General features: G+C 42.8%; 1 protein-coding gene and 1 long non-coding RNA gene across 2 annotated transcripts; both read right to left on the reverse strand.

The window, feature by feature from the left end:
• Nucleotides 1-141: 141 nt before the first annotated feature.
• On the reverse strand, nt 142-17,665 carry NCBP3 (nuclear cap binding subunit 3). The gene is made up of 13 exons (XM_010402634.3): nt 17,475-17,665; nt 15,830-15,895; nt 14,984-15,089; nt 13,993-14,118; nt 11,889-12,017; nt 9,580-9,653; nt 8,559-8,667; nt 7,729-7,828; nt 7,325-7,431; nt 6,029-6,314; nt 5,090-5,247; nt 3,803-3,967; nt 142-3,301 (listed from the first exon to the last, which is right to left on the reverse strand). The coding sequence occupies exons 1-13, from the start codon at nt 17,625-17,627 to the stop codon at nt 3,066-3,068; spliced, it is 1,815 nt and encodes a 604-aa protein (XP_010400936.2). The 5' UTR covers nt 17,628-17,665; the 3' UTR covers nt 142-3,065.
• Nucleotides 17,666-20,305: 2,640 nt separating this feature from the next.
• On the reverse strand, nt 20,306-22,702 carry LOC109145000. Its single transcript, XR_002046100.2, has 3 exons — nt 22,539-22,702; nt 20,876-21,001; nt 20,306-20,763 (listed from the first exon to the last, which is right to left on the reverse strand). It is a non-coding gene; the product is annotated as an uncharacterized LOC109145000 (long non-coding RNA).
• Between the last annotated feature and the right edge of the window lie 59 nt (nt 22,703-22,761).

A 22,761-nucleotide genomic window follows, 5' to 3' on the forward strand; every position in this document is an offset into this window, starting at 1 on the left:
GGTTTAGGCACCACCTCAGGGCAGGGACAGGCGACAGCCCGGGGCAGGGACCCTCGTGTCGCACCCGGCCGGGTACAGCCCCAGGGAGCACCGGCCCTGCCCTGGGTTCTGCGTTTTCCAGGAAAACTGGAGAGGTCGGAGTGATTTCAGGCCACTTTTATTTAGAACAGAACAGGTGTTTTTAAATAAAAGTTCCATTCTTTTCACATTGTGTCATCTTGAACTGAAAATAGGGGTGTTTTGGTTTCCTTTTCTCTGTTAAATGCACCAGCCGTTGTTTTCAAAAGAAACACAAAGCCACCTCTGCTTTAAAATCGCCCCCTCAACACCACGTGTTTAGTCAGCCTGAAGAACTATTTATCAAAAATACACCTTTTCCAAACAGCAAAAACTTCCTACAAGAAGGACTAGTGTGGTCCTTCAACAAGTCACCTAAAATTCAGTTTTTCCTCCGAGGCACACATCCTCCAGCAAGAGCCAAAGCCAACATTCTCCTTGCAATTTTTAACATAAACACATTTCAGTGAAATACACGGGTCCTGTGTCTCCCTATCAAACATTAATTTCTGCATCAAATTCTTGTAGGTGATGGTATCTGGGAGGTCAGTAAAAAAATCAAGAACACACAAGCTAAGGACTAAACAGCTGAGCACAAAGAGATGGGGACTTGGAACAAAATTCTCTTTGCAATCTCTCTCTCCATCAAATAGATGGGAGTTAAAATGCTGAGGAAAAAGCATTCACTTAAAATTCAGTGCTCATTTTTAACTACCAAATCCCAGCAGTTCTTGCTCAGGTAACTACAGAAGCCCAAAGCTGGAAAGAATTCCTGATACCAGCACTCTTCAAGGCTTCTCTGTGCATCATAAAAAAGCAAAACCAGACAAACACTCAATTACAAAACCCTCTCCCCAAAGGTCCCTTCAACAATAAACCTCTATTTTTCTTGCAGCTAAGATACTGTGGGCTCACTATCACACATAATCCCCCCCAAATCCACAAAAAACCACAGCCCTGACCAGTGTGGGGGCATTTTTAAGGCGTATTCATGACAACCTGGAAGGCAGAACCAGAGTTACGGGTGCCTTTTCCTGAAACACAGGATTGATTTCACACATCCATCAGCTCAGATCTTTTAGATCAGTTGAAGAGATCCTCTATTCCCATTAGTTTATCCTTCACCAGGCTTAAATTAGGAATATTGACATGGAAACACCATGCAAGGGTCCCCAATAATCCAGGAGCTTTTGTGGATGAGGTGATTGATTCCCATCTACCAAATCCTTTCAGGAAAAGGAAAGGTCACAATGGATTCAAAGCAGTAACACAACACAAAGGTTTACTGGCAAAAAGACACTGGTTAAATAAATTTTATCAGGATCTGGAGAGATGGGTGTGATTCTCTGGGAAAGCTTGGGGAGGGGATATTAATGAAAGCACACGTTTAAAATGAGTTACTACAGTGATCAGACATTGCAGTCGTTTCTCTCAACAGTACTTTTATGAGACATTTATATATTCAATAATTAAATAGAAAAATCAAGGATGAATGTCACAAAACAAGGAAATAGTAAGGCTTGAAGCCTGGTCAGCCCCCAGATTGCCCCTCCAGTCACTGTGCCTGTCATTTGACCTTTCATTTTACATGCTGCTATTCTCACACATCATAAAGCAGTAAGAAAAGTTAAGTGCAGATTCCTTGCTGAAACCTCAAACCTATTTCAACTTAGTACAAAAATTGGGGGGGGGGGGCAAAAAAAAAAGGAAACATTTGCTTGTTAAAAAGCAGAAATGGAAAGAGAGGTTCATAAACATTTTGGACTGACAGAACCAAGGAACAGGGACAATGCAAACAAATTTCAGACTGTTAAAATGGTTTTGCTACCTGTTGTTTACCTGAATGTAATGTGCTGCATTATTCCTCACTCAGAATTACTGGCAACCAAAAGAAATGCCACAGGCAACATGAAAAAAAAAATAGCAGTTGCACACTGATCAAACCCTTTTACTACCTAGGGAGGGGTGAAAATGTGCAGGTAAAAAAACTGAATGTAACAAGTCACCCATGTCCACATCCACTACACAGGAAGAACATCCAAAATATTGACAGGAGACAGTGATCCTAAAGTTTTCCTTTTCTCTTTCACTTATATATAGATAGGTAACAACAGCACAGAGGAGAACACCACTAGAGCTTTCACCGTGGCCAACAGGAAGATTCTCACAAATATAAAAATGCTTTCCAGCTGTTGGATTGCTTCAGAACATAATCCAGGTGGAATGAAAGGAATATAATCTCTCCTCATGGAACAACAGCAAAAAAAACCCGCAAACCCTCAGGGATTTACAGAGTTCTCAAACATCCAACTTGGCAGTCTTGAACATCTCAATCCCTGCTACAGCAGAATGTGACATCACCAAAATAAATGAGTGGATTCCTTGGATTCTGGTGGTGCCACTGGGGTAACTATATGGAATTGAACTGTATTAAAATGTGTAACTTGGATTTACATTCAGTGTGTTGGAGGAAGGGAATGTGGTAATCAATCCCTTCATGCTTTATCCTTGCTGGCTGCCCACCCAGGAAGCTTTATTGTTATTACTTCAAGAGGAAAGGAAAAGTGCTGGTAAGAGCCAGAAGGGCAAGGCAATGATCTGGATCATGAAATGCCCTGTTCTTTGGATGAAGTGTGTAAAACATTTTGTTAAAAGCCTCCATGATGAAAATACTAAGAACAGAAAAGGTCTCCTTAAAAATACAGAGCATTTCTGCCTCATCTTTTAAGTTCAAAGCTTGGGGGTGAAAATGTTTTGCTACAATTCACTACAGGTTTGCTGTCATAAACATAGATGACAATGCCCTGCACAGCACAGGGTCAGCCACAGACTCCAGACAAATGTCATTGCTTTATGTTTCAAGTGGTTTATGCCTCTCTTTTTGTAGAAAAGGAACAGAGACACTTCTGGAACTTTCACTGCAGAGTCTTTGCCAGTGTCCAGCTTTTGGGCAAAGGGAATCCTGCCACGCTGCAGAGTCACCCTTGAGCATCAGGCTGTGAAACCAGTCATGATTCAGAGTCTGAGCCAGAGCTGCTTTCCCGGCTGATCTCGATTTGTAGGGAGGGTAAATGATCCAAGCGACTCTTTTTTTGCCTGGACTGTTCTTTTTCCTTAATGAGAGCCCCCCAAACCCTCTGCAGCTCTGAGTCATCTTCCTCTGGAGATGCCACAGAGTTTTCAGGTTTCTCTGGAGTCTTTTCCTGTGTCTTTGGAGCAGATCCCAATCTGGTCCATAAATTACCTAAGCAAATGAAAAACAAACATCTGTTTTTAATAAACCAGACAGGACTGAGAGGAAGAAGTCAAGGAACCAGTTCTTAAATTCACTGCATCTCTTCAAACCCTTCATATTCCTCCCACCTTAATATTTGGCATGGAACTGATGATGCTTTGAAGAGCAGTTGAAATTAAGCTACAGGAGGCTCAGGGAAATCTGGTTCACTGTTCCCCCTTTCCAGAGGATGCTTAATTCACACCTGAAGTGCCCCAGCATTCCTGACAGTTGTTTTGGTGCCCACAGTTTTGAAGCAGTCCTTGATTTTCAACACACCTCCATAAAAATACTGCTCACAAAACCCCCCAGCTTCTCCCTACATGTATTTAGATTTCAAAGCTCTGAACAAACATTTGCTAATTTATCCTGAATTTCATTCAGCTTCACTCCCCTCATGGCTTTCTGCTGGAATTTCTCTTAGGCTCCAAAGCCAAAGGAATTGCAGAACATTTTCTGCACAGAACTAACCTGATTTCTTCTCTCTGGTGTCAGAGTAGAGGCCTTTTACATCTTGCTTGGGGATTCCCAGCCTGCTGTGCACATCTGAGATTGGTTCGCGACGAGGAGCACAGGTACTGCTTGGAGGTTTGATTTCTGGAGAGTGTGGCCTTTTTCCCAGTCTTTGCCTCACATCTGAGGATATTTTCAATGATTAAAATGACAAAAAAAAATAATGTTGCATTTACTCTACCTCTGCCAGCTCAGTTTATGCTCATTCACTATTAAAATTAGAGAGATTCTCTCTTTTTATCTTTTTAGTCTTTTCATTTAAGTCTTTCATACTCAGATTTCCTGGCAATTTCTGCAATACAATTTATCCAGATTTCATTTCATTTTTGGCAATAAATCTGACACTTAACTTTTTCAAGTTGTGTTCTTTCCAAAAGATAAAAACCTAAGTTATCCCATGGCTTGCTGCATTTCTGGTGTAGCAGCTCAGTGCGTAAATATCCAGCAGGAGGTAAAATTCCATGAAAATTGGTCTGCCTTAAACAATGCCTTTCAGATAACAGATACCTTGATTTAGAATTCTAACACTGCTTGGTATTTGGCAGAATAAAATAGAAAGAATCTTAAACATATTGATACTTAACCCTTGATGTGAATTTTGTATTCTGAAGTTTGCCTGGCTTAGCTGGATGTTCCCAATCTTACAGGGGGGGTCCAGAAAAAATGTGAAGGCAAAGGGAATTTTAGGACCATGTGTCAACTTGTCAGAGGTCCAAAATGTAAAATATACAAACATAATTGATATTTCATTGATATAAAAAGGTATTTTTCACTTATCAGTCAGGTAATATTACCTATGTCAGAAGCAGCTGAAATTATACACATTTAAGTCAAAGAAAAAAGTAATTTCAGCTCAGAAATAAACCCTGCCAATTGCAAAAACATCTATATTCATTTAATACATTCTTTTATGAAAGTGTAGTCAGTGTTTCACATTTGATTTTGTGCATGACCTTCCCTGTGTGCTGTTTTGGAGTTGTAGAGAATCTCTGCCTCAAGGAGGGAGCAAATCAAAAAGGACAAAGGGGGGGGGAAATAGGCACAGGCAAAGAAAATGGATAGAAATAAACATCACTAAAAAAGCTTTTGCTAAAATGTGCTTGATTTTTTCCCCAAAGCAATTCCCAACTCAATCTCTTCCTGTGGAAAAGCTGTGTGAATGCAGAGTTTATCTGCAGTGGAGCACAGATGTGAAAGAAATGCATTTTAGTGACAATTCTGCCCAACAATGAGTGATGAAATTACCTGATTTGACAGTGCTGTTTGGCTGCCGTGGCCCAGTGCTATTCTGACGTTTCTCTTCCAACAAAAGCCTCACATCTGCAACTTTCTCCAAGGATCCTTTGCTGCCAATCCTGTTTTTGATGTTGCTGGTGGCTATGCTATCTGCTCGCATGGAATTCCTAAAAGAAATCATAGATTTGATGTCTCCTAAATAAAATTAAATCTAGTATAGCTCTTAAGCCTTCTTGTCTAGAAAATTACATGCCAGAAAATAATAATAGCAGGATTTCTCTCCTGAGAAACAGAGGTAAAAATATTGCTTAGAAGCTGTTCAAGCCAGAATCTTAAATTTAATGATAATCTCATTAATACTTCAGTATCCGTTTCAAGGCAAGTTTGCCTCCCTTAAGGCTGTGCCCTCTGGGTCAAAACTCAAAGCAGGTAAGTAGCCTCAAAACTGGTGACATTATAATGAGTATAATCACCCTACTGAAGGCACACATGGTAAAGTTATTGTATTAATCTCCAATATATATATAATTTTGGTTAGTAAGCCCATAATGAACATAAATTCCTTTTTGTCATCAACACTTAAGGGTTATTTTCCTTTCTGAGAAAAAGAGCAAAGGGCAAAGAGGAAACAGAAGGAGAAGCTATTTCTCCCTGACCTAGCTATGAAATGCAAGAAGTTAATTGTGGTTGTTTGCATAAATTTCTGTTGATTGTACTTCGAGTTTCATTATTATTAATAAGCAAGGAGAGATCTGCATAAAGGCTGTTTTTAAAAAATGTTAATTCTATTAAAAGCCTGGTTTCTGTATTTATTGTTAGACTATCTACTACAAAATTATATTAAGAAGCGAAAAACAGTTTCAAGTTTGTCTTCAAGCTTTGACAGCTCTGTCACTAAAACCAGGAATGCCTTTTCACCGCTACTTTTAAAGACTAAGAAACTTTTACCTAATATTTTTCAGCTGTGACTCCACCTCATCTGCATACATGGTCATCTTCATGCTTTTTTTGGGCGAGGGGGTGGATATCATTTTCAGTTCCAGGTCATAGTCCATCTCATCAGAGTCAGAGGTGCTGGCACTGGATCTCCTTGCGGTGCTGCGCTCCCGGGACTGCTTGAAAGCCTGCAGCTCATCCCGGTACTCCACCACCACTCGGTCATCTTCATCCATATCCTGATCTTCCTCCTCCTCCTCTTCCTCCTCAATGGGCTCTTCAGGAACATTTACCAAGCCTGCAGCAAAACAAACTCATTCTGATCAACTGAATTCTAGCTTGAAAACCAAGACAAATACCCCCCACCTCACTGTAATTAATTAATGATCTCAGTCTGTAGTTCTTTAAGTAGTTCACTCTTCTTAGAGAGAATATTTTGCCAAATATTTTAAGTGGAATCAATAAGTGTAATAAAACTGGCACAGGACAAAGCATCCCTGGTGTTCACTACCTCAGAGGCCTGGCCAAGCACAAAGCTGGACAGTCACTGAAGTACAACTGCCTCTTGTAGAAGGTGCAGTTCTTCCTTCCTGAGCTAAGCACAATTCCTAGGATGGATCTTACAGGGCTTAATGTGCCAGCTGCTGGCTCTGCAAAAATCCTTTCAAGTGCTGCAAGCAGCAATGCCAAAAAGGACACAGGTGTCATTATTATGAATTCATCACGGACACTGATTTAAATAGAAACAACTTCAATTTAGTCATCACCAGCACTCAGACATCTCTGCAAACAGCACTACATGACCAACATGGACAATTTTCCATGAGATTTGAAACATCCAGGCTGTATTTTTAACAGGCCAATCACACTTTACTTATGTCAGATTTTTACAGCCATTATTTTTCTACTTTAGGCAGTAGATGAAGATATTCGAGCCTAATTAATAGAATTTTCTAATCTCTGTTGTTCTACATCTAGGGATTGCTTTCCATAGACTGCAAGAATTGACTTAGCAAGTATGACAAATTGCCAAGAAGTCTGAAGAAGTCATTCAGCCCTTCTTTTGGCCTTTGATGCTACAGTCCCCATGCCCTAAATTTGTACAAGAAAAATGTCACATAAAATGCAGCAGCTATTTTGGGAAGCAAGGAGCAGCATGGAGTTTCTGCCTCAGGAACTTCCTGTAAACTTTCAAAATGGATTCAGATTTATTGATTTTTTTAAGAAAACTTCCACACATCCCAGGGGATTGGTGAAGCACTGCTGAAACTCCTGCCCAGCCCTCCATGTCCCAGTGCCACCAGTTACCTGAATGCCGATGTTTATAGGGAGGAGTCAGGCCAACATCATCCCCAATCAGTGTCCTCTTCTTGATCACATCCCGATGGATTCGACGGGAATGGTACCTTCTTTTCCTGGAAGACCAGAGAGGGGATGACATTCCTGTCATGGGAATTCTGGTTCATTTATTAAGCCCTAAATCCTGGATTAAGGAAATGCAATTATCACCTACTTTAACAGCAGACAAACATTTATGTCAGAGATCTGGTCTGAATGTTTTGAAACTTTATTTTACACTCACACTGCAAAAACATTATTTACACTGAAGCATCTACACAAACCAAATAGAAAGAAAATACACAAATTAGAACGGTTTCAGATTAGCTTGTCTAATTACCTGCAGTGTTCCAATTCCTCTGTCCAACACTCACCAAGAATTGCTAAGAATTCCTTTCATGCCTCCATAATTTGGATTGCCATATTTCATGTAATACTGGCTTCTCCTTGCAGCTCCCAGCTCCTTTTTGTCATCTGCAAAAAACAGAAATTATAGGAATTTTTCCCTCTCAGAATATAACTTACATCACAGCATAAAAATAAATAACCAAAGACACAGAGAGTGAGACTGAGTATGCCTTAAAATAAGCATTAATTCACCCTCCTCCACAAAGGATTCAATTTTGCTGACACCTCTGGAATTTCTCCTACCACCACAGTTTTATTTGTGTCTAGAATCTGAATTCCAGGAGACTGGGTTTCTACAGATAAGCTTAACAGAGCATTACATCCCCCTGTCACTGCTGGAGGCTCCACTCACCTTCCTCATCACCTTTCTTCTCTTTATGAATGTGCCATTTCCTGCATGGTCCACAAATTATATGGATTTTCATTTTACTCATAAATAAAACGACTATTTAGCAACAATTTCCACTAATCCCTCGTCGGCATCTCAAGTTACATCCATATTTATAAAATGTGGAATTTACTTCTGGAAAAAGGCATCATAAAACCTATTCCATGGAATTGGGAGGAATGCCCTGAGCCCAAGATACAATTCTCAGGTACAGTAACTGTCATACAACTCCAAGTGGATTTAACTGACACACAAAATGTGGATTTACGGCAAAATCTTAACACCTAACAATTAGCAAAAAAAATAACTCTTTTAAATAAGAAGTAGGTACTTTGAGTCATTAATTAATCAACAGATAAAACTACAACAAGCAATTAATTCAGTGTGCTTGTTAAGGTGGTCATTTACCTTTAGTAGCAAACCTCATGAATAGCTTGTTTCCTTTAGCCAGTTTATTGGCAGGGCGAAGGTCATTACGCAGGAGAGAATCCTCTTCTACTTGGGAGAGGGCATCCAACTTTGGGGGCAAAAAAGGTATTTTGGACTCAAAAATAAAATGACTGTTGAACAAAAATGGATTGCTTACAGAGAAGCAATCAAGTGGTTATTAAGAAAGTCACTTTTCAAATGATGTTCAAATGAGCTCTGGTTTTTTTTCTTGACAAGCCAAAGTTAATTTTTAATGTAAATTGTCCTGAAAATTTAAACTATTTCCTTCTCTTGCTCTATAACATTAACTCAGATTATTAAATCCAGTAGTTGTCAAATGACTCTATATTACTGACTGAAATGCAGAAAATAAATAGCACAACTTGGACACAGAAAAAAATTATTTTTTTTCCGTTTCATATCTAAATGATTTTATTAACAGGTTCTCATGCCCTCACTCTAAATGATTTTATTAACAGGTTCTCATGCCCTCACACAATGATTAAAAACCTTTCTTTTTCATTTATAGCTGCTTTATAGAAACTAAAATTCAGACTCTCACGATGTAGGAGTGTTCACTGAGCCATTCCTAAAGGAAATCCTAATCACACCTATTATACACTCAGCCAGTGAAGATTAAATTGCTCCCAGGACATCAATGTGTGTGCTGATTCCCACAGATCCATGGGCAACCTAAATCCCATTGGTCTCTAAGCGCTTTCCCTGCTGAAAGGTCGTTGCTTTCCGTTTTTGTTCTTTCACTGCCTCCTCTCAGCAGAAAAAGAGAAGCCAGGCTCACTCTTAAAACTCCCCAAAATCTATTTTCACAAAGCACTTTACATTGGGATTATCACCACCAGCACACCCTCTCACTCCCCACCTAATTTATTTTGATAATTAAATCGTGAATTGCAAGTATCAACCTAAAATGCTGTGAAAACTTCACACCAGCCAGAGCAAAACTTCCATAGCAGAGTTTCCATTTTCCCTCTGTACTGACCTCCACATCACTGGGATTGTCATCCTCAACCTCGCCTTCTTCTGTCTCATCATCAGAGCTTTCCTCCTGTTTTTCTAAGGAAAATAATTGGGGAACAAAAAAAACCAAAAACAAGCTCCATTTTAGTGTGTCAGTCTCATTTGATTTATGATTACCTACATTGTCTGAGATCAGCCTGAAGGTGTTTTCCTTTCTCCTGTGCAGCCTAGGAATTAATCAAAGCAGTGAATGCCTATGGAAAAGTGGAGCACACAGAGCACAGTGAAATTCAGAGCCCTGTGCCTGCAGCAGCACGTGTGATCATTAACTGAATTCTTTGAAAGCAAATGCAACTGCACTGCCTGTCAGAGATCAGCAAGGCCAAGACACTGAAGGCACATAAAAGCCTTCCCTTTTAAAGTGCCTACAAATATCCAATACTAACAGTGTAAAACAGGTTATTAATCAAAAGCTTAGAGAAAGCAGTAGAAAGGAAAAGAAACAACCTTAGTGACTTAATTTTACTGTGAAATAACTAATAAAGAAGTGAATGCTTCCAGAACTGCTAAAATTGTGAGCTGCTTTGATTTTTCAGCTTCTGATTTGATTTTTCAGAGTTCTTTTTAGCTCAGTGTAAGAAAATTCATGCTGATTTTTTTTCTGAAGTCCCCAGGAAATAAAATATTGTAAAAAAGTAATGACTGTGGACAGCTATAAAGTGTGATACGCCAATTTCATTTGCAAAGATCTCAAAGTATTTCATAGGCCTGAGATTAAAAAACCCTCTTTTATATTTCAGAGTTCCTTATCTTAGATCTCATCCAACAATAAATTTAAAAACTTAAAATAAAGAGTGGCAGCTGTTCAAAAGATCCTGAAAATATTCCTAAGTGAAAACAATACAGCACAATTAACCAAACTGAAACCAAAGAGAGAATTTAAGTAAACAAATTACGCAGGTTCAAACCTGAATAATTAAGTTCTATCAGGGAGAGTATTCATGCATTTTTCTCCCTCACAAATTGGAAGCTTCTCATAGCAAAGACCAATCTTTTGCATCCCTAAATGTCTAAATAGCCCTGAAATTCCTGTCTAAAAAAAGGAATGTAACCAAGCCGGATGACTCCAGGGTATCTGTATGCATCTCACACCTTAAGATGTAATTGAACAGTCTGTACTTTCTCTACTATCCCACTTTTCCAGACGAACAGGAGTAATTCAGATGACAGTTCTTATTTTCAGATGTGGTGTAATGATAATATAAGATGCAATTCATAGCAAGCAGGATTAAATACATATATTTATGCTCCATTTAAGCAATGTCCCTAATCTACAAAAACTTCATAACAAGTCTTACTTGAAGCTTTATCAACATTTGGCAAAAACTAAAGTCATGTGGATGGTTGAGGAGTCACTGCTTTGTGGAGAAAAGCAACTTGAAAAGGGGGTGAATTAGAAGACTCCGTAAGTTTAACAAACCCTTAAACACCAAATTTCCCATAAAGGCTTTTGGAAGCACTGCAGATATCTAACAGAGAGATTAACAAGAATGCTACTTGCATTTAGGTCATAAATAGCATTTTTAGGGAAAATCTATGGAAAAGCTAATAAATGTAACATCTTTTTGTGTATCATGTGATAGAGCACCTGCAACCACAGCACTCACAGCAGCCTAAGAGCAAAACAGTCCTCAGGTAGCAAACTGCAGTTTTAAACTTCCACACAAAAAAGGAAAATAAATTTACAATCAAGGCAGTCAGGTACCAGACTTATCACGACACTGAGATGTACTTTTGCTGCTCTGCTCTTTTATACCCAACCTTTTAATAACTTCTTTCTTAAAAGGATAACAGCCAAATTTAGAGCTGATACACACCCTGGTGAAGTGATGCACTGTCACGCTGGTGTGAGGGATGTACTTGAAGGATGGTGGTGCATCAGAAAGGGAATTAGCTGTGGCATTTCAAAAATAGGCCGTTTTCTCACACCTGCTTTTTGCCCACTTTGCCTGCCTTTGTAGGCACATCACACAGAGCTATTTCTGTGCACCGTGTCCCACTATAAATACCAGCTCTCAGTATCACCCTCATCTAACACGTTTAGTATCGACTGAATTACTGCTTTTGGTCTAGCTCCAACCCACCTTTTAAGAAGCAGCTTCTTCAAAAGGTTTCCAAGATGAAAGCCTTTTTTAAAGTGGCAGAATACATTTACCTGAAACTATATGATAGAAGCTCCTTCAGTAATTTAGGTTATGCAATACCCCAGCACAAGTTTAAAGTTTCATTGATTTAATGAGATGATGTCTGTATTTGTGTATCTCAATCTACCTTTCTTGGTTTTTTCAGCTGTCTTCTCTTCATTGTTTTCTCTGCTCTTTGCTTTCTCCTGATCAGGCAGGGAGCTCATATTTATTAGAGCCCGTGTTGCTGTCACTTCATCAAGCCAGACCACATTACCTGTGACAGACAGAAACACACACAAAACCCAAATGTAGTTTGTGTCATTGAGCAGTCACATCTCCCCTGCCTTGCTGGAGGGAAATGAGTGGCAAAAATTCAGGAATGACAGAAAAGCCATTAGATCTCTTGCAGGGAAAGTTATATTCTTCAACACACCTGATAAGCTGGAGGACACGCCATTTTCAGCTTGTTAAAAAACACAAGAGCTGATCAAAACCCCAAAAATCACTAAAATGCACAACCGTAGATTTTAGAGGCTTCCTAAGCACAGCAAAGCAGGGCATTGGATCGGGGTCAGTGTATCCATGTGTTCCCACACAAATGTGATTATGGGAGCAGCAGGGGGCAGGAATGAAGCCTGGATTTTTTTTTCCCCTTTGGCAACTTAACAGAACCTTGGACTTCACTGCAGAGTTCTGTTCATCTTTTCCAAAAAGTGGGAAAATACGGGGAAATAGAAGACTGCTCAAGCCCTTTGCACAGATTATAGAGTACACAGGTTAGCAATATCATTCAGGATGTGCCTCAAGTATCAGCAGATGGTACTAAAACATAACTTATTAGGCCAATTAAAAGCGTTTCACAGATGTTGAAAGAGCTAAAACTGCTTAGAAACAAGATTTGAACAAAAGCTTTCTGCACTTAGTGCAAATACAGCAGCAAATGTGTCTGTTCTGCTGGTAAGCAGAGTGGATTCAGATATCAAGAAAACTGTACAGTGACCCAAAGTAAGAGATTCTCTCTTAAATTACTCAAACAGACAAGAATGACAAGGTGAAGAACACCCAGATATTAACTTCAATGACTGGTTAATAAATTTACTTTTTTTTTCCAGTCTACCATCTCAAAATTTTCAAAACCTTTATCATTTCATGTTCATCAGTTTGAAGCACAGAACACTAAATTCACCTTTGCACTAAGTCACCTTAAGATGTCGTTCAGTTGGGATCACTGAAGTTTTTGCCATGGTGCAAAGCTGTGCTGAAAAGAAAAAGCTTTTTCTTGCTATTTTCACCAAGTGTAGCTGACATGGTAACTCAGACACAGCATGAAAATTCACCATTAAAAAATATGTGTAATAACTATAACTGGGTATTATTACAACCCTGAAGCCTTAATTTTCACATTAATTTACTCGTGTAGCATATAAGAAAAAACAAACAGACAATCTTAGAAATGAAGCCTCAGATACAGAGTTAAGCTGTGCATTTCCAAGCTCATGCATCAGCACAGGTCCATCCAGCAGCTCTGTATTGCAATTACCCACCCAGGGCTCATTGGGTTTCAAATTTTCTATCAGCTTGTGCCAGTACTTCAAGCTGTCACACACAGTGACTTCAAGGTTACCAGTATTTTGTAGAACACCATCTATCTTGTCTTGCATAATTTCTTCAGGGTCACTCCAGAGAATGAAGCTACTGATTCTCAGCTTTTAGCCATGCTTGTCACTAAGTTTCCAGCAATTTGGAAAACCTGCACTGGCTCCTATTTCTTTTTCTATTATTTCAGGCACAAGGTTTGTAACCACGTGACAATCTCAGAGTATTCCAGTTCCATGATCCATCACCCAGCTGGAGCAAAAAGCTCTTCTACAGCCTTCAGTATCCGTGAGGAAACTCTCAATCACCTTTGATCTTGCTGGCAATCTCACTCCCCAAAACAGCCCTTGCCATGTGCACCTACATTCCTTTTCCAATCTATGGAAATCACATCCCGCTGCCACCTCCTTCCGCCCACCCATTTCTCCTGGAGTATGCACTACATAAATATGGCAACAGGTCTCCTCCTCCTCCACCACATAAAACCATCCCAACCTGCCCAACTGCAGGGCTCAATCACCTTCTCTCAGATAAACTATGTCAAGGTGGAAGCAGCACATAATTTTAGACTTTTTTCTTTTTCCACTTAGAGGTACAGCTATGACCAGTATTTTAAAAATAGAATAAGAATTACAAACACTCTGTTTACTTACATGAGGTGTCATCCAGCCACTCAATATGAGCAGGAGGATACTCTTTGAAATAGGCAAAGATGTCCTGGGTACTCATCTCATCCACTCCACAAATGTAAATGGTGTCGAGTCTTACTTTAGGAATTGCTATAAAGAGGAAAAGACACAAAACTGGTACTTATTCCAAGCTTTCAGATTAGTAACATATGGGTTTACAACCTTTAAATAAACTAAAGAGGAACTAATTGAAGTGAAGCATGACACAGACCATAACTTAATTTATTCTTCCACAATGCAAAACTTCAATAAATTGAGAATTAAGAGAGGATACAAGCACTGGTAGATACAGAGACTGCACAGCAACCAAACAGCTTGAAAAACACTCTTTTTCTCTTTGAACACTGCCAAAGTGCTATCATTAAGTACTAAAGAGCCAGAACAAAACAAGGTCCTGTACAAAGCACTTCCACTTCTATCACCTGATGGGGAGCTGTTACAAGCCACAGCTTAGCAGGTCCAAGCTGCCAGTTGGAAAAAAAAGCCTTGAGAACTAACTGGGTGCCAAAAGCACCAATCTGTTGTGCACACATCTCCTGGCTTCTGTTCCAGCTTGCCATCAGTGCAGCTTCACTGTGTGTACAGCACAGAGTCTGATCTCCCTGTGCACAGGACACAGAGTCCTCCACGTGTACCCACACAGTGTTCCAGGGCTTTTACAAAGCATTTAAGGATTCTTAAAGCAGCACTGATCCACAAGATGAATCTTGGGCATGTAGCACTAGTAAATAAGGCACACAGAAAGTGTTTTCTTTATCCTGGGGTTGGTAGAACAAGGAGTGAACTGGTAAGTGTCAAATAGGTTAAAAAGTAATGACGAACAAATGAAAAGGTGGAAAAACCCCAAAGTGATTCCTTTTGGCAGTAATCTGGAAAAACCTCTGGGAATGCAGAACATATTGCAAGATAAATCAAGTCAAGACACTGTGAGGAAGTAAACAAAGGGATCTTTTACCTTTCTTCATCATGTCCCGATCCAGGGCCACATTCCTCTGGGCGAGATTCACCTCGGCCCGAAAATGAAAGCGTTTGGCTCTTTGTTCCTTCTTCTCAATTGCTTCCTGCAAAATGCAAACCAATCCACTCAAAACAGGAATCAGGAGCACCCTCAACAAGCTGCACTGAGGATACTTAAAATCTACCAGACAGCAACAATTTATATTAATAATTTTATTAATTCTGAAGAGACCTGTAGGTTTCAGAATGTAGAAGTAGTTCACCAAAATATTTCTGTGCCACAGAACAGTTTTTGTGCAGGTCCAGGAATGGGAATCAGGATGCATGGAAAACAAGGTGTCTTGGACAACACAGACTCCATGATAGAATGGGAACACTATCTATTCCTTACTAACAATTAAAAAAAAAAAAACTCTTTTAAAAGAAGTATTTCTACCACAGGCAAAATTCATTTTTTAATATTATAGAGATTTTTCCCTATGTGTTTTTTAAATATATACAAAAGTGTGAATTTGTTTCTCTGAGAAGGAATTTAACACTGGAGAGCTGGCTTTAGAGAACTTTTTTGGACTGGCAATTCAGGCTCCTCTTATACAGCTCATGAGCAACAGCCTGCCTGGAACTTGTGCAATTTTGGAAACTGACTGCGAAGCTCCTTGTTCTCCAGATTTTATTAGGAAGCATTATAGGTTTTTGGATCTTTGGAACACACACTGTGATTCATGCCAGCTGCCTGAACAGCAGGCTAAGCCTTTGTGCATGTTGGGGAAAAAAGAAATGAAATGGTTCCACCTCTCAGCGGTAAAAGTGACAAAATGTTGAAGAGCCATAGCACAAAAATTACCTTGGAGGTTACATCTATTCCAGTAATGAAACTTCCAGCTTTGTTCTCATATCTCCTACTGGTGTCCTGAAACAAAGCAAAATGGGGATGAAATCTCAATGAGCACTGAAAGCAACACACTTGTTACACTGAAAAAGACACCTGATCATTTCTATAAGAAACAGATCTCCTTTTCCTTGATTCCTACATCCCCAGACTGACAGGCACACAAGCAATAACTTTCTCTGATGTCAGTGAAAATAAAAGCACATAAACTGAACCAAACTTCCCTTACTGTAGGGATTCTTTCCTTTGACAGAATTTAGTTTCCATGTCAGCTGCTGCCAAGCTTTTTACTCTCTCAGCAATACAGGGAAAGTCATCAGGTACTTTACCCAAGTAAGACTTCCACAATTCTGGGTTTGGGTATGATTTCCTTGTAAAACATGAGCAGATTTAACAGTGATTACCTGACTGCTGGAATGTCAGTTTGCAGCTTTTAATCTCAAAAAGTGAGAACACCAAGCCACATCCACAATGAAACAAGTAACTTTTTATTCCTTTCACTATTTCAACCCCAAATTCCAAATACCGAGGTGCAACACTACTGTTTTAATACTGATAGAGGGCAAAAATGGAGAATGATGGGGGGAAAAAATCACAAGTTTCCTGTCCATCAACCAGGACTGCTGAATTCAGAGAGGGACTAAACACCACAGCCCCTGGACCAATTCTGTGCCCTCTATTGTTTGCATCTGTAAAATGGCACCTCTTCATTCTGACACCCTCAGCTGGCAAAAGCTTGGAGCTGGAAAAACACCTCTTGCTTTCTTTAGGAGTAAACGTGTTCTTTACACTTGGGCTGCAATAATTACTTTGGCTAAAGGACCATTTCTAGAAGTAGGTTAGTCTCAGTTTAGAAAGACGGAGGAACACACACAATCCAACCGCTTTTCTTAGTAACAGCATCAAAGTTCCTCTAATGCTGCCAAATGTTCCGAGTTACTAGAAAAAGAAAAGCAAAATAAACATGATTTTTAAAGTTGAAAACCCCCACTGTCTGAGGTTGACTCATGGAGCACAAGGAAGTACAGCACGGTGCTGTCTCTCAGGCCACATGTTGGGTAGAAGCACAAGCACTTTGGGAGACCAGCTAATTAAAGATTAGCTTCCAAAGCAATTTTCACCCAAGTTTTGAGAGCAAAAGATTACTTAGGATTTTAGGACTCTGACCCATTTTTAGTTGTTAAATCTAATCCTACTAAAACTTGTACAGAAACAATCAGCGAGAGTGAAAAAGGGCAGAAAAACATCGGGAAGAAAACCCTCAAACCCTGCTCATGAGAGCCCACACTCCCAGTTCTGCTATCCCGCTGTCAGCCCCTGTTCCCTGCTCCCACAGGTATTCCCTGTACACTCTCCTACCCACAACCTCCTCTACACCCCAACACCGCACCCCAAATCCTGTTCTCCACCGCCTCCTTTATTCATTTCCTTCGCAAGCACATCCTGCCCGCTTCCTTAGGACTCGCCCCCGAGTCCCCTCTTGTCCCCGCTCCCACATCCCCGCTTTTCCCAAGAATCCCCCCCAAAAGCCCTCACACAGCGCTCGGACACCTCCAACCGCCGGACCCAGCCCTCCTAGCCCACACCTCTCGGCCCTCACCGGGATGAGCTCCCGCAGCGAGCGCCTCACAGGGATGGTCTCCAGCTCGCCCTCTTCCACCTCCATGGGCTCGGGCTCGGGGCCGCGCGGCTCCGCCGTGCTCGCGGTCGTCTCCGCCTTCACCGAGATCCGCAGGCCCCGCACGGCCGCCATGGCTCCGCCAGGCCCGCCCAGCGCGGCCAGCGAGACGAGCGCGGCGCGGCACAGAGCGGTGGGGCGGCACCGAGCGCGGAGAGCGGCCAGGAGCGCCGGGCGGGCGGAGCGCAGTGGCCCCGAGCGCCGCCCGCAGCTGCGCCCAGCCCGGGGCAGCCCGAATCCAACGCACCCCCGAGACCGAGCGAACCCGCTGAGCCCGGCACACCCTGAATCAAACGCACCCCGAGCCCAGTACACCCCCTGAGCCCAACGCATCTCGAGCGCGGTGAACCCCGGGAGCCCAGCGCAACGCGAATCCAACGCACCCTGAATCTAATGCACCCCCAAGACCCAGCGCACCCTGAGCCCAGCATCCCCGAGACCCAGCGCACCCCAAATCGGACGTCCACCGAGCCCAGGACACCCCCAAGCCCAACACACCCGAGCCCGGTGCACCCCCGAACCTCCCCGAGCCTCTGCACACCCCTGCGCCCGCTGTTCACCGAGCCCAGCGCACCCCCGAGCCCGGCACATCCCGGGCCGGACGGAGCCGATTGAGGGCCCAGGGGCTCAGGGTGGAGACCGGCCACAGGGACGGGGCCGAGCGCGGCTACAGCGGGCGGGAGGGCGGCCCCGCCGTGTCCCCGCGTACCCCCACCCGGGGAAAGGCACACGGTGAGCGGCAAACACAGAACCTAAGTCGCTAGAAAGAGGTTTTTTTAAAAAAACTATCTGAACTCTAATGTTCCATTTCCCCCTCCCCTCCTTACGAGCGGAATGTTACACCTTTGATAAAATCAAATTAATTCTCAGCTCGAAGTTCTCTGCAGTGTTGTGTCCCATTGTTCCGTGGCTCAGTTATTCTCTTTGTTGCCCTGTTCCAAGATGTTCAGGCTGTTCCAGGAGAGCAGCCCTGGCTCCTCTTGGCCTAAATAAACCACATGGTTTTACCCGTTCCCATGAGACAAGTTCTTCATTCCCCTAATTACACTAATCAGTTCCATTCCTGCACACAGAGCAGACCAGAGCCCTGTGGTAGCTGAGGAGTTGCTTCTGTTTTGGCATCATTATTTCACACCACAACTGCCAGGCTACACAGCCATATCCCATTGTCATTGGGTGTTATCATCACACCATTAAGAATTCCTACTATTTCTCCAGCTGCAGGACCCTTCCCTCCAGCTCAGGCTACTCCACGCCTTATTTCTGCACATTTTACAAATAAACCCCCTCGAGTCCATCCCCTGTGGTACGTCACTTTCCCTCTGAGTTGATGGTACTTCCCAGGAAAATTCAAATTTAGACTTTGTCACGAAGACATTTCTCAGCTAGCAGCGTAAAGGCTCCTCCTCTTACACAAAATCCAGCGGGATCAAATGATCATTCTACCCATCACTCACTCCAAGATTATTTATTGTCAAGTGTTCACACAGAGCTCATTACACAATAGCTCATGTCACCTTGCTTCACCGAAAGTGCTGCATTTGGTGCTGACATCCCACAGCAGCACCTGGCAGGAACTTCAGACACATGTGACACTTCCAAGCCAGGTGTGAACAGTTCTGGCAGAAGCCATGCAAGAGGTGAAGAAAAGGAATAAACAGGACACAGGCACCTCCTGCGAGCAGCAGAGTCTGAACTAATTGCAAGAGGAAATATTTCTGTGGCAGAAATGCTGTTTCTTCAGGTCACAGGGAAAAGAAAGCAAGAGATGGAACTTCTCCTCCTTTAGTTTTAATTTTCTAAGTAGGACACAGAGTATTGCCATGTGATCTAGACCAGCCTGACAAAGCCAAACCCTTCAAGGAACCGCTGGGACAGGGTTATGTGACACCAGGTCACCTTGCACTGCTGTCAGCAGAGAGCAGATGAACCTTTGGCTAACCCAGGTGCTTCCTTATTTTGTTTTAACATCCCTGAATGTCACCTTGGACAGAACATTGCTGTACTACAGCCCTCGATGCCTGGCACCTTTTCAAGACTCACTCATCGAACTCAGCAAGAAACTTTCTACTGATTAATAACTGTGGTTTTAGACTCGTTGCCAAAATTTTAGAGCTTCTTAAGAAAAAACAATCTCTGGCCAGCTGGTAGGGACAATAAAATCAGGAGAGGGAAACCAAACCTGCGTACCAGTGGGGCTTTTACTGCCAGGTTGGTGAATACAATGTTTTCACAGTATTTTACTACTTTCAGAATCTTGTTATTAACAGTGAATTCTTCAGCATTACAAGCTGATTTAGTTTTGTTTTTCTGAGACTTTGTCCCAGAGCTTTGGTTTTCTTTCACATTCCTCTCTGCAACCCCTCTGCCTGTGAAAGATCACCTGAACTCTTAAAATGTTAATTGTTTCCAAACCTGTAGGAAGCAGGTTTGGGCAGAAGGACTCTGCCTTGTTGTAGTCTTTGTGCAGCAATGATGGGTCAAGGGTAATAAACTACTGAGGGGTTCAGTGTTTAAATAGGGGAGGAAAAAGAAATTTGGGAAAATCTACCAGTTATTATCAGAAACACTAAGTAAGGAAAGGCTTTTACAAGTAATGAAGGTGAGAAGGTCACTGTAGAAGAGAAGCTGTGGATAACCCATCTCTGGAAGTGATCAAGGCCAGGTTGGGTGGAGCTCTCAGCAACCTGGTCTAGTGGAAGGTGTCCCTGTCCATGGCTGGGGGTTGGAACTGGATGATCTACGAGGTCCGTTCCAACCCAAACCATTCCATGATCCTATGAAATCATTCCAGCATAAAAACACCCACAGGAGCGATTTAGGGCAGGAGCGTTATTCGTTTCCCGGTTTTGACCACCAGAGGGAGCTCGTGTAACAGAATTCCCAACGTGAGCGAAAACCAAAACCAAAACCTGATGGAAAACACCAATTCCTGCAGTTTTGGGTTCGGCTGAAAACGGGAGATGCCGTCTGGGAAGGGAGGGGAAAAAAGAACAGTCTGTGGGCTCTCAGTGAAATGGAGAATTTTTTGCAGTGGTCTGGCAGGAGTCAGAAAAATGGTGAATTTTGCCCTAATAAAGCCTTGGTTGATTTGTTTGTTTGTTTATTTGTGGTCTGTGAACACTGAACAGAACGGACACGTGTTCCTGTGGATATGGTTTAACTCTCCTGCCGTCCTGGGCTCTCAGCAAGGATCTGCAGCTTTTCAAACCTGTGAAAAACCCATGGCAGTGTGTGTGCTATTCCTGCAGCTGGCCAGCAAACCCCACACATCACCACGGAAACTGGGACTGGCTTCCAAATGGATTATGGCTCGCTCCTACCTCCAGTCCATCTGGAGAGAGAACGGGATCAGCAGAGGAAGGATGTTAATTTGTGAAGCCATTGGATGAGCTGAAATCAAGCACCTGGTGTTTTCTGATGGATTTGATGAACCACAGGCTCTCCACCTGTAAGACAGAACATTTTCTCACTGGGATATTGTGAAGGTTAATACAACCCTAGTTATCTGACACAATGCCAGAGTCCCATCCAGGAGACAGCTACAGGGCCCTACAAAAAAGCAGGATATTGGGAGGCAGGGAAGAGCACAGCACCCTCACAGTCAGGGACAGCTGTGCTCTAACATTGTTTATGCAAGTGCTGCCACAGGGAGACCACACAGTTGAAAAAGCACATTCCTTTCTGGAAGAAAGCTCACAGAACTGAGCAGAGCTGGAGCAGAATTCTATACACACTGACATATTACTCTGGGATTTAAGAGATCTTGGAGAACAATCTAAAAGTGGTAAATATTGCTTTGTTCTCACAAATATAATTCTTAATTTGTGCATGCCCCCACATGGTTCCTCTGTGGCACCAGTGAAACGTAAGCTGTTCCCTGTTGCAGACCTCTGCGGTAATGCAGTCAGTGAACTGCCCTGAATAAAATGAAACTTTTTCTTTTGCGGGGCTATTTTTAACCCAGAACAGCTCGTTGGCCCAATTCAGTGTGTAGTCCCATGAAAAGCAGCATGCTTTCATTCCCACAGTGGGGTGGGAATATGTGGCTGGCAGGGAGGATGAGGACAGAAACAGCTGGCACAGCCCTGAAGGAAAACACACAGTGAGCTGCAGCCTTTAATGTGCAGAATCACAGAATATCCTGAGTGGAAGGGATTCACAAGGATCATCCATTCCAACTCCTGGCCTTTCACAGAACACCCCAATAATCCCACCTCTGTGCATCCCTGGGAGGGTTGTCCAAACACTTCTGGAGCTCTGCAGTCTCGGGCTGTGCCCATTCCCTGGGGAGCCTGGGCAGTGCCCCAGCACCCTCTGGGGGAAGAACCTTTTCCTAATATCCAACCTAAACCTCCCCTGGCACAGCTCCAGCTGCTCCCTCAGGTCCTGTCCCTGGTCACAGAGAGCAGAGGTTGGTGCTGCCCCTCAGGAGGATGTTGACGACCACAATGAGGTCTGACCGCAGTCTCTCTTCTACAGGCTGAACAAACCAAGTGACCTCAGTCCCTTCTTAAAAGACTCTCTCCAGATCATTCACCATCTTTGTAGCCTCCTCAGACAAGGAATGGTGTGGCAGCAGGGCCAGGGAAGGGATTGTCTCCCTATGCTGGGCACTGTTTAGGAGCACTGTGTCCAGTTCTGGGTCCCTCAATTCAGGAAGGACATCGAGGGGCCAGAGCATGTCCAGAGAACAGAGCTGGGGAAGGGTCAGGAGCACCAGGAGCGCATGAGGGAGCTGAGGGGGGGCACTGAATCTGTAGAAAAGGAGGCTCAGGGGGAACCTTCTCACTCTCTACAACTGCTGGACAGGAGGTTGGAGCCAGGTGGGGGTCGGGCTCTGCTCCCAGAGAACAAGGGACAGGACAAGGGGAAACGGCCTCAAGCTGTGCCAGGGCAGGTTTAGGTTGGACATCAGGAGAAACTTCTTCACAGTAAAGGTCATTAGACATTGGAACGGGCGGCCCAGGGATGTGGCAGAGTCACCGTGCTTGGAGGTGTCCAAGAAACGACCGGACGCGAAATTCTGATCTGGTTAACGAGGCGATATTCGGTTACGGGTCGGACTCGATGATCTCAGCGGTGTTTTCCAGCCCGATCGATCCCGGGATTCGCTCGCTGTTTCCGCCGTTCCGAATTCCCAGAACGCGTTCCCGCCTCCCCCTCACAGCCCTCCCTCACACCAACCCCCCCCCCCGCCCCGCCCGCG

This window comes from Corvus cornix, chromosome 19 (assembly GCF_000738735.6).
Source record: "Corvus cornix cornix isolate S_Up_H32 chromosome 19, ASM73873v5, whole genome shotgun sequence".
Lineage (NCBI taxonomy): Eukaryota > Metazoa > Chordata > Aves > Passeriformes > Corvidae > Corvus > Corvus cornix.

What these genes read in the sequence shown, in the direction of transcription:
- NCBP3 (XM_010402634.3), bottom strand. Translation starts at nt 17,627, where the DNA reads ATGGCGGCCGTGCGGGGCCTGCGGATCTCGGTGAAGGCGGAGACGACC. An exon ending in GTGGCTGGATGACACCTCAT is followed by an intron (nt 12,018 to 13,992) that starts GTAAGTAAACAG and finishes TGTCTGTCACAG; the next exon opens with GTAATGTGGTCTGGCTTGAT. An exon ending in GGAATTCTTAGCAATTCTTG is followed by an intron (nt 7,432 to 7,728) that starts GTGAGTGTTGGA and finishes CTGGTCTTCCAG; the next exon opens with GAAAAGAAGGTACCATTCCC.